At 40.3% G+C, this 12659-nt stretch overlaps 1 protein-coding gene across 3 annotated transcripts in view; it reads left to right on the top strand.

Moving 5' to 3' along the window:
* Nucleotides 1-12659, top strand: part of F13a1 (coagulation factor XIII A chain) — a 194481-nt gene that overhangs the window by 79214 nt on the left and 102608 nt on the right. For all 3 annotated transcript variants that reach the window (XM_060372378.1, XM_060372377.1, XM_060372380.1), the window contains exons 5-6: nucleotides 6769-6887; nucleotides 9971-10078. In XM_060372378.1, the coding sequence (XP_060228361.1) occupies nucleotides 6769-6887; nucleotides 9971-10078 (227 nt within the window). The remainder of the gene's footprint in view (nucleotides 1-6768; nucleotides 6888-9970; nucleotides 10079-12659) is intronic.

Genomic DNA, 12659 nt, shown 5'->3' with positions numbered 1-12659 from the left:
TGCCAAAAAAAGAAAGAAGTAAGAACCCGTACATAAAATGAAATCATATACCTACAAATCAGAGAGAACAACTATTAATATTTTGAAGTATCTCCACGCATTTAATACATTTAATCGACAATTAATTAATGAAATATATAGTTTTTTCGATAATGTGCATACATGCACATATATGACCAAAAGCACATTTTTGTTTTTACAAAAATGAGAAAAACAACGTTGTGTAATATTCCAGAGATTTTACTGTGGTTTTCTATAATAATGTCTCTATATAAAACTGAATCAAGCATTTGGATTTTTTGTTTTGGTTTTTATTTTTGTATGTGTTTGTGTTTGTTTTGTTATTTGAGAAAGGGCTTCTCTGTGTAGCCTGGTTGTCTTGGAACTCCCTCTGTAGACCAGGCAGGCCTCCAACTCAGAGATCCAATTGCTTCCCTGGTGTTGGATTAGCGGTGTGTGCTACCACTGCCTGGCTAAGCATTTAGATTTTTAAGCACAATATAGTTCGTTCTATGCTTTGCTTGCTTTTCCACTCTCTGTATTTCAGAGAGTTTTCTATACCAGCACACACATATTGTTTACAGAAACCTAGATACTATGCTGTATTGAATGCTATACCTACACTTTATACAAACGTGTTTCTGTAGAAACTCAGAAACGGTATTGCTTACTTAGTTGCACAGATATTACCAAATCACTTCTTTAAAAACCTATGGGGTCAGGTATGGAGAGGTGGCTTGGTGCTGGGGAGTACATACTGTTTTTGCAGAGGACGTGAGCTTAGTTGCCAGCTCCCAAATGCAGGCTGACTACCTCCACCACCAGCTCAGAAGTCCTCTCTGGCCTCTTCTGTTAACGGTCTTCACATGTCCATCCCTGACACAGACACAGACACACACAGACACACACACACACACACACACACACACACACACACACGCGCGCGCGCACACACACACAACATGTAAAGTATAAACAACCCCTTAATGAAAGGCATGGTGTTTTGTAGTACAGACACATGAGAAAATACCCATTTCTTCCTACCCTTACTGTTACCAGATGTTACCATCTGTTTTAATGTTTGCTAACACAGTGGGAAATCGTGATTATTTTCCTGTTGTTTTAGCTTGCGTCTCTGTGACTCTGGGGGGAGTTGAGCCTTTTGGCCTGCACTTGTGGTGTGTTTTGCTTCTGTATGTGATGTTATCTGGAACATGTTGAGTAAACTGAGACTCGGTAGGAAGAGACACGTGCAGATCTTCACCCTGTGAATACATTCTCCTGCTGCAGGTCAATGAGATGTTACAGAAACGTCTTTCCCACGTGCAAGCATGTAGTCGCACCACCACGTAGTGTGAGATCAGTCAACACTCACAGGTTTTAAAATCGTCTATGTATGACAGTCGAATGCAGGCTTGGGTCTTCCATGTTGCCATGCCAATGTTAGTTTTAATTGTTGCCCGGCTCCCGTCAGTTGCTTCACAGTACGACCCTGTAAAAGAACCAGAAAACTTGAGCAGCATGCAGAGATAAGCTTTTGTTCCCAAAGTCCTGGTGTTGGGACGATCTAAATGAGGCCTCTAGACCAGTTCTGCTTCCAGAGAGATCCTCCTCTTCTTGCACACCTATGAAGACACTCACTGTTGGACCAGTGGGTTTGCCAGAGTGCATTTCTCTAATGGAAACAACGGAAGCGTGAGGTCACGTAGCTCTGCAGCAAGCACATGCAGCCACTGTGCATCTGCTAAATCCCCGTACAGCAAAGTTAGCTGACAGCAGAAGGAATCTCCCACCTTTTTTTTTTTTTTTTTGGTAAAGCACTTCACTCTTCAACAATTTTTTTCCAAGTTTTCTTTGTTTCAGTCAAACTTTTGGGTCAGCATTCAGAATTCTACAACCTGAGTGGCATGTTGGTTGAGTCCATCTCAATTGTATTGATGAATTTATATCTTTACATTGAATTTTCACATCCGGTTAGAAGCTTTTATATGTTTTCACTTATTTAAGTTTTCTCTCATGTTCATTGGGAAAGCTTATTTTTACTATAAAAATTTTCAAACAAACTCAAAAGCAGAAAAATTGTAGAATGAAATCCATTTATATAGCTCCCAGACTTGACAGTAATCATGGCATACAGGTCATACATGTGTACCTGTGCACATACATGAAGTCATGTGATATAGAATCACATATGCCAATGACCGTCTTGATATACAGAAGTATTCCCATAAAGTTATAGCCTAGTGACATCATGAATGCTTTGGTTTTATGTCCATAAAACCACAAGGAAGGCAAGTGAACATCTCTCCGAATATATCCTTAGTGTTGGCTGATATATCACTATAAAGTTATGATAACAAAATCAACAAGGGCCAAATTTTACCAAACTAAAATTTACTTTACAGGTTTTTTGCTGCTGTTCAAATCAATATTTATAATTTGAACTTTCTGGAATGTCTTCAACAATCCTCTTCATTTATTTATTTGTTTTACCACAAACCCAATGCTGAAACTACATTGTCACTTAGAACCTACCATATTCTTAGTTTGCTAATTCTGGGCCTTGATGTCACAAAATATGTGCCTGTATCCCCATGACATTTTCTGCTAATATATGTAAGGACTGGATCGAATTCACTCTCAAAGATTCTGGATATTTTCTTGGGGGGATAAAAACACATCCTAACTCACGCCAAGCTTATATTCAATCAATAGATATGGATATTTAGGTTAATCAATAAACTCTGATTTCATTGCACTCGTACATCCATTACAAAGCTCTCCTTTGAGCTAATGATATCAAGTTGCTCCTATGATTTCATTAGGAATTACAAATAGCCATATCTAACTCTCTCATTCTTTCTGTATTAGCATGTTAGTTTGTCAGTCTTTTCTGATTTCTCTGTGTTCAAATCAGCAAGCTGCTTCCTAGCACTCAGTAAAATTGACCAAGTGCACTTAAAGATCAATATTAATTCACAAATACTAAAATATCTGATGTCTTCTACCCTTTTACAATGACTTTTGTTTCTCTAGCATTAGCTACTCCTTTGTCATGGCCCCTGGGATCATTGATGGTTTTCTTATTTCTTGCAGGAAGAAAGGTTTTAGCCTCATCTCTTGTTTCTTGACCCAATGTAATAAGCTGTTTGTTTTGTTTTGTTTTGTTTTTTCCATAGGAATTTGCTTTGCCTCTTGTCTTGGTCACTGTTCTATTACTGTGAAAATACACCATGACCAAGACTATGAAAGAACAAATTTAACTGGGGCCTTGCTTACAGTGTTCCAGGACTAGTTTATGATCATCATGGTGAGAAGCAGACAAGCATGGTGTTGGAGCAGTAACTGAGAGCTTTAAATCCTGATCCATAGGCAGCAGGCAGAGAGAGAGAGCCATGGGGGCTGGCCTGGGCCTTTTAAAACTCAAAGCCTTCTCCCAGTGATGCACCCCTCCAACAAGGCCACACTCCCAAATCTTTCCCAAACAGTGCTACTGTCAGGGAACCAAGCGGGCAAACACAAGAACTTAAGGGGCCATTTTATTCAAATCACCATACATTTTCCCATATCTTTCTTGTTCATGATTTTTTTTTAATCCAAGAATTCTCAGTTCTTTTAGACAGGCTCATGGTGTCCCTTCTAGATCCCCCAATGGTTTTCATTTGATATCCATAAATACATACACATTTTTCAGTCTTTCCAAGCAACGTATAATAATAGTGTGGATCCAGGTTTTTGTATCTGACTGATCATATTTCACATTTGACTCTTTCCTATATCTGACTTTTTGCTTTGTTACGGATGCAGTTCCTATTATCATTACAGTTTCCTTTAAGTATATTTCAGTGGCTAAATACTGTTTATATTGTGGGAAAATTGGAAAATATTTCAGGATTTTTGTATTTCTTCCACTATAATTATTACTACAATGAACAATTGTATGCATTTTTTTGCATCTTTGAATTATTTCCACTGGATAGATAAGCAGTGCTCTAGAATGAGGCCAAGTTACTGTCAGTGAAATTGTTGCCAAATTGTTTGAAATATTGCAGCTACGATCTTATCAACGGATCGGCAATATGGCACATATTAGCTGATATTGGACATTTTAAGTTTAAATATACACATATTTATGTATGCATGTATTTATTATATGTGTCAATTTTATTATTTTACAATTTTAGATTACTACTAAAAAATCATGTTTTCTGTATTTATCTTCCAATTGCAAGTCCTCCTTTATGGACTGGCTTTCATTTTCTGCTTTATTTATGTATTTTTGTGAAGTCTTTTTCAATTTACCAAAATTCTTTACATACAGGGAAATTTTACCAATATTTGTAAATAAATAATGATTATTGTTGGAAGCATTTCTATAGTTTATCACTTGTTTAAAGTTTATAACATCTAAAATACACAAGTTTTGTATATACAAGTAAATAAAATATATAGCATATTTTCTTTACGGTTTTTGAAAAAATATTGCTTTGATTTAGATGAAGATGTGCTGTGTGGAACTGAGAGTCAGAGTGCACAGATATCAAATCAGCGGGATAGTAAGGACAGGAGAATCACAAGAGACGGGGACTGTGCTGAAAGAACAATCACAGACAAATGCAAAGATGCTGTGACAGTGACATGTACGTTTATTATCCTGATTGGGTAACTGTAGGACCTAAGTTCGTGCAGTTTATTAGATATCGAAATATGCAGCCATGCCTTAGCACCCACAGAGGATCATTTTCTGGAACCCTCTGCAGGGTGACAAAGTCCACAGACAGCCAGGTCCTTTATTTTAAATGGTGTTCTGTTTGCATAGACTCTACACACAGAATCTTGAGGATTTGGTACCCAATAATATGAAGGTCGCCCCTATACCACACACACTCTTGCTTTCTCTCTCTCTCTAGCTCGCTCTCTCACTTGCTCTCTCTCTCACACACATACTAAGTGTGTGCACATGTGTAAGTATGTATGTGTGTGTGTATACCTGTGTGTTTGTGTGTGTGTGTGTGTGTAGTTGTATGAATCAATGCAAATGGGAAACAAGAAGCAAAGACTAAAAACAAAAGCTACAAGAAATTGCTCAGAACTACATGATGGAATTCCCAAAGGTTTCAGTGAAAACCACAGGACAGAGCATGATAGGGTCTAGGCTGACCAGACCAAGCAGACCATCAGACCTCACTGTGCTTGTTATTCCCCTGAGGATCCCATTAGTTGTCGTACAGATTTTGACTCTCCAAGACTAAGGGGTGTGGGAGGTGGATTGGTATTTTTCTCAGGCCACCAAAGATACAATGCTTGCTTGTCTTCCCAGTAATTCTTTGAGGAATTAGAGAGTAGGGCTTTGGCTGCTACAAAAATCATGGGGCATCTGAGAAACAAAACAAAACAAAACCCTACTGTCTGCATCTCATCCTGCCCTGGAAGCTCAAACTTAATCGATGCAGGATGCAGCATGGCCATCTTAGCCAGTTTACAGTTACAGTGCCAAACGCCCAGGACAAATCCATTTAAAGGAAGAAAGGCTTATAATTGGCTTCTGGTTTGAGATGTTTTAATCCACTTTTGCCTTTGGGCTATGGTGTGGCAGGACACTGTTGCAAAAGTGCAGGATGAAAAACTTCTCCTCGGTGGCTGGAAAGTGAAAAAGAGAGAGGAGGACACTAGGGCTCTAAACACCCTTCAAACCCCCTCTCTCGGTAACCTCATTTCCTTCCACAAGGCTCTGATGCATAAACACTCCACCATCTCCTGATACTGGCGCAGGCCACAGGCTAAGTTGGTAATACATGGGCCTTTGGAGCATTTAAAATCCAAATCTTAACATGAAATAAAAAACTTAATCTATCTGTCTGTCTGTCTGTCTGTCTAGCCTTTGAGAATGTCATTGGTAAATCTCTCCAGGTGATTGTAATGTTCAGACACTGTTGAGCACTGCTACACAAGATAGAGAGCTTCCTTTCTAACGGACCAGAATAAAGAGGACTTGGCTCTAAAGGCTTATAGAGATGGGAGGTGCAGAGAGACACACTAAACCTTCCCCTCCATCAGAGCCAGGACTGACCCTGTTTCATTTCAGGCAAATATACCTCAGTGGCATCGACACCTGTATGATCCTGCCTGTGCGGAAGATGTTTTTCTGGGCCGGGGAATACGTACCAGACAGACAGCTAAGTGGGTGGGAACAAGGCCTTCTTGACGTTAGAGCCACCAGAAAGGCCTGGAGATGGTTGGAGCTAGCTGAGCAGGCTTATTAGCTCACACACCTACAAATCCATCTACAAAGAAGTTTCATTATAAGATAACTGACATTCTGCCTCCTTCAAAGCCGTGGGCCATGGTGGGGCACAGCAAATGACGCTTCCACGTGTCCCAGATTTATTTCAAACATCATTTTCAGTTGAGCTACTTTTAACTTCAGTAGGGTTGGAAATTTGCCTGAGCACCACGGAATTTGTGAATCCACGAAGCACCCGCATCACAGAATGTTTAATGAGATGTGTCAATTTAATTGTGCTTTTAGACAGTGAGAGCCAGAGTTTGTCAGCATGTTGCTGACAAATGTCCTCATTTATAGACTGATCTTTGGTACTGATTATGTTCACTGCGACTAAAAATATTGGGGAATGAGCTATGCTTTGAGAAACAAAAGACATCTTTCCTCTGGGTAGATTGACTCTCAGCCTAGTAATGGCATGAAGTTGCAAGGGTTTGGAAACAGAGTGGTTGCTTAAAGGTCACTGTGTCCCCATCCTGATGCAGAGGACGCTGTGTACCTGGATGATGAGAAAGAGAGAGAAGAGTATGTCCTGAATGACATCGGAGTGATATTTTATGGGGACTTCAATGACATCAAGAGCAGAAGCTGGAGCTATGGCCAGGTGAGCCACTTAAAATCTGTCATTGTCAAGGACACTTCTCCTTAATATTTTCTGTCACATTTATTACTGCCGGGTGCCATGCATCTATATTAGAAAAGCACAATTTCCTGCTTTTCAGGATCTGAGACTCTAAGACAGAGTGCATGGAAGTGGAGACTTAGAGAGACAGCTGCATAATTTATCAGCTGGAGCCAGCTCTCTTCCTCTTATTACAAATGTCCCTGAGATGGGGGAGCCTACAGCTAACATGGCAGTCACTGAGATACACTTTGGCATCTTAGAGACCATGACGTCTCATTATTTCAATCTGAAATGGGCTGAAAGTTGTCTTTTGCTTATAAAGATATTTTTAGTGCAAATAATATAGCAGGGGGTGTGCCAAATTTAAGGGAGTAATTTTACAAGAAAAGTATTAGGGGACAGTGATGTGGCTCAGTGCTCACCACCAAGCTTAACAGCCCTAGTTCAGCACAGGACCCATATGGTAAAAGGAGAGAAATGATACCCCTAAATTTTCCCTGAACCTCACATGAGCACCCCACCACGTGTGCTGCTTTCTCTCTCTCTCATTCACACACTCTCTTTTTCTTCTGACACACATACGCCACTCAATAATCAAAAAATATAATGAAAGAAATTAAAAAGAGATAAAAAGTGTGAGTCTATTAACAAAAGTTATTAAGGAAAGACTATTTTAATTTTGCTGAAGGGTGTATCACTTAGGGTTTCCCAGAAAATATCCAGAGGTGTTTCCATAAGTTACACTCTCAAATTACTATTTAGGGGTTAAAAAAACTAATAGTAATTCCTTAAGATATTCAGTAATTCAAACTATTTCAACTGAGTATTTTTGACATTGGCTTAAATAAAAATTTGCCCCATTTCCAGAGATACATACAGGTCCTGTGTGATCTAGGCATATTGACTACCAAAAAAGGGAGTGTTTATCTCTCGGAGGATACTGGCAGAAATGCTTGGACCTGAATATTATTGCTTTGAGTGTCCAGGGAAAGATTTTTGTGGTATCTGGCCACACCAGGTCCCATGATACTGTCTTGGCTCCTGATATCCATAAGCAATCTCCCTGTGCCCCCCACACAGTCAGACTGTTGGTGCCATCATCCTGAACTCTTATCCCCATCGACAGTTTAGTGATTAGCTTTACTCTGGCCCTTAAGAATTACATTTAATACTGAGTCTAGCCCAGCTGCATCTCTGATGACCTGTCAAAATATAGTCTGTGGTTACTTGACATGTTTTTTTAAATTATGTCTGGCCCTCTAGTCATCAGACTGTTGGTGCTGTCTTTGTTTTCTGTTATGATAACAAAGAGACTGAGGTTAGATTCTTGATAAAAGGAAGGGTTGATTTGTTTTTATCTCACTGTTTTAGAATTGGAAGTCCTAGCTTGGACAGTTCCATATGGTCAACCTCTGCAAAGATCCCCTTAATGTCATTGCAACTTAATGGGGAGAGAAAGGGGTAACTAACCATATGTGCAACCATATGGATAAGGCCAGGCCTATAGGCTAGCCTTGTTGTATAACAACAGTGCTAGGGAGAAGTAATTTATTCCCTGAGATTGCATCTCAAGAATGCATTCCCTTCTCAAGGCATCCAATGTTCCTGTGACCTTAGCACCTTGTATTAGCCTGACTCCTAAAGGTTCTATCAACTCACTGTCCCTCCTCTGAAGACCCAAACCATTTCCAAACTACACCAGGTGCAAGGTCATTTATGATCCCCATGTGTTGTTATCTAAGTAGCTCATAAAGGGGAAAGTCATCAAAAGGAAATCAAGGAATTAGGATGCCATCCCAGCACAGGCAGGTTATACCTGGCAAACATGACTTTGTGGAAGCATGGGCCCTGTGCCACTATTCAACAAGGCTCTCAAGGTTGGTCATTCTGACAGAAGAACAGGACAAAAGAGTTGTTTGCAGTAATGCAGGGAAACGATGATTTCTTTGATGGTGTCGTTAATGTTGTGGTTAGTGGCTAACACAACTGAGATACTTTGTTTAGTAAGACCCAAAATAATGAGTTATTTATATATCCACAAAAGTAATTATGCCTAAATTATCCAGCTCTCTAGGATACAGCACATTCCATAGTCTAGATAGATCTAATAAGCAATTACATAGTAATCAGCCATTAACATTATAGTTTCTGTCATAATACATGGATGGATAGCATCCAATGTTTCCATATTGAGACGAATCTTCTACTGTACACAGTAGAGGGGAAATGTCCTCATTCTGTCTTTTTTTTTTTTTTTTTTGGCCTTTATTCTGTTTTAAGAAAAATTCTAGAAGCACCTGTAAGGAGAGTTTTTCCAAGAAAATTGAACTAGCTTCCAGGCTCCCACATGAGATACTATAATCTGCCTTCTCTAAAATGCCTGCCCTTTCAGGCTCTAGAAATCACCTTGTCTTGGAGAACAGGGGATCGTCAAGGACTTGCCTTACATGAGGTCTCCTCTTGCTTTACATGCAGGCCAAGAGGACCTGAAGTACCTCCCTGTGATACATCTGACAGTCATATATATATCTCAAATATATATATATTTAATTGAGAATAGATTTTTATATGACATATTCTGATTATAGCTTCCTCTCCCCCAAATATTCCCAGGACCTCCCCTTCCCCTCCTCCTTCCCACCCAAATCCACATCCTTTCTTACACTCTTCTCCTCAGAAAACAGCCATCTACAAAAGAAATGCTAATAACAAAATGAGAGAAAGTACAGTCTTGAGTTGCTTTTGAGGTCCTGGGACTTCCAAGTGACTTTGGGAAAAGGCTGTACTCTGGGCAATGCATCCATCCGTTGGAAGGATCTTAATGAACTTGTGCAGTGTCCTAAATAGTCTTGAGTCAGTGTGTGGTCCTTTGGTACACTGGCTTTCTAGTGGTTCCATTCATATTTCTGGCTTAAAAAAAAAATGCAGCCTTTTCTCCTCTTCAATAGTTCATGCTAAAGGTTACCAGCGGCCACTAACTTTTCTAAGCAGTACTTGTGGCTGCCCTTTATTTTTGCACTGAGTGGAGTTCAGACAGTTTCTCGTCGTCTTCTTCCAAACAGTTTGAAGATGGCATCCTGGATGCTTGCTTGTATGTGATGGACAAAGCCCAGATGGACCTTTCTGGCAGAGGGAACCCCATCAAAGTCAGCCGCGTTGGGTCTGCGATGGTAAGTGGCGGCGCTGATGGCTAAATCCAACATGTCGCCATTGGAGTCAGAATGCAAGTCGGTTCACGATATTGAAATAAATAGTGACTTAACTTTATAGACTTTCATCTGTTATGTTTGAGTTTGTGGTGCCCAGTTATTCTTGAATTTTCTCACTTTTTTATATGCTACAATATGACATTTTTCACTCAAAGCTGTATGTGGCTTTGGCTTCACACAAGATAAAATATATCTTTATACAGCTGAATAGTTATTCTTTTGTCATATTTTGTGTATTTATTTTATTTGTGTATGTGTATATATGTAAGTTCGTGCATGTGTATGAGCTCAGAGGACAATCCGTGGGGGTCAGTTTTTCCCTTCCATCTTGTAGGTCTGGGGATTGAACTCAGGTTGTCAGGCTTGATGCCAGGTGCCTTTACTCACTGAGCCATTTTGCCCTTCCCTGAGCAGCTAAGATTTTCTTGTCTGTAGACTAAAAAATGACCATGACAAAAATGCTCATGACTGAAATCAAATTATCAGTCAGTCAAACATCAGTAATACAGAAGCTAGATAAGCCATGACTTTTCCCCATGTTTACACTCGTGGAAACAATAAGGAAATAGGTAGCTGGGGCTGGAGAGATAGCTCAGTATGTGTGTGTATAGAGGACCCAAATTCAGTTCCCAGCACCCACATCAAGAAGCCTATAAGCAGCTGTAACTTGAGCCCCATGAGATCTGATGCCTTCCCCCGCCCTACTCCCAAGAGCACTTGTGCAACATATGTTGTACAGCCCATGGACAACACCCCCAACACATACATACACATAATGAAAAATAAGTCTTCTGTAAAATAAATAAATACTTTGTGAAATCCTACTTTTCCATGCAATGGCACCACATTGCATGGAAGTGGGGGTTGATTCTCCCCTGAGATCTTCTAAGATAAGTGAGTGGGCATTCATCTCTTTCTTTAGTTCTTATGCAGGAAAACAGGGTGGCAACAGCTTGTCAGTGATAAAGCTTTTGCCAGAACCTAGGTCCCCTAACTCCACCACTGGATGCGTTCTGCCTTTCACCTTGTAGGGGCTCCTAAAACTTCTTCAAGAATGCAGAGATCCCCCAGTAGAGCATCTAAAGAGGAGCTAGAAGCCCGTGGGTCAAAAAGGTAGGACCAGGGTAGGAAGTTAACTAAGGGACTCTCCCTGATCCTGAACGACAGCATGCCCCTATCACTCAGACAACCATGGTGCATAAGTGAACATCATACATGGTCCAGGAGCACAGCATTCCTCAGTCACAGTAGGCCGCATTTATTTCATACAAAGATTGAATGGAAAACATTGCGATATTGCCATTGGCCTTCATCTTTTCAAAACATTCTCCCTGGAAAGAATTTTTTCTTTGATTTTTGGTTTGTGCAACATCTGAGCCAAACAAAATCAATTTTGTTGACACATAATTACAAGATCAGGGAAGATGTAACGTGTACATTCTGACTAGGTGCTAAAAATGGCGATTCTTATTTTATTAAGAACTAAGTTACATGGAAATTTGAGATGTGCTTACAGAATGAAAGCACAAGCCAACACCTAAAGACAGCTTGGGGCTAGAAGCACAGCCCAGTGCTAAGAGCTAAGAGCATCTGCTTAACATGGGTGAAGCCTGGGAGAGAGGGTGCTCGACCATGACCCCCAAATAATAAAGGTACATATTTAAATACATAAAATCAATTAGCAGTTTTGAGCTGGACGTTGCCTTTAATCTCAGCACTCAGGGAGGCAGAGGCAGGTAGGTCTTTGTGACTACAAGGCCAGCCTGGTCTACAGAGCAAGTTCGGGAAAGCCAAGGCTACCGAGAGAAACCCTGTCCCTCTGTCTCAGAAAAAAACAAAACAAAACAAAACAAAAACAGTTTTGTTTTCTGGTGTCATTTGTATTTCATGATGAAAAGAGGATTCGTCCTAAAGCCTTTGGGAATCTCCATAGAGCACCCTTGTATGACACAGATTGGACCCGCATCTGTTCATTATATTTTCTACTTGAAGGGGAAACTTCCTTTCTTATTTATCATGATTATTAATTTTCTTTGTCCTTCTTAAAAGCAACCATGACAGGTTACAGTGGAGAGAGGAGCAATGTGTAGGAATGGTGAGATAGGAATTGCTTCCCTCTGGAGCCTTTTAAAATGATGAGTGTTAAACCCGACCTTATGTAGCCACTGTGTGTATGCCCACCAAATGCAGAAATCACCAGCCAGTGCAGAGCAGTGCAGAAGGAAGGCAAAAGGAGACGGAGACGGTCTAACCCACACTGTTTCTGGCTGCTCTGACTAGGTGGAGGACAGTAGACTGAACGAAAGGCATGACACCAATTTAAGTCTCCTCAAAATACCATTGGTTCTAAAGACCCTCTATCTAAAGTTCTGGTTTGGAAAATGCACACCGTAGTTCTGCAGCCTGGAACCAGAGATGAAATCTGCATGGAGACTAGTGTGGTTGGGGTTTGGTTTACTTTCTGGGGGGAGTGACCTTGGATGCCAAAGGACAGAGGAACTGCTCTGGGCAATTTGAAGGGATAACTCCGTTTCCTCTTAGT

The sequence above is a fragment of the Meriones unguiculatus genome, chromosome 19 (genome assembly GCF_030254825.1).
Source record: "Meriones unguiculatus strain TT.TT164.6M chromosome 19, Bangor_MerUng_6.1, whole genome shotgun sequence".
In the NCBI taxonomy this organism is placed as follows: domain Eukaryota; kingdom Metazoa; phylum Chordata; class Mammalia; order Rodentia; family Muridae; genus Meriones; species Meriones unguiculatus.
This window is presented reverse-complemented; position numbering and strand designations above follow the sequence as displayed.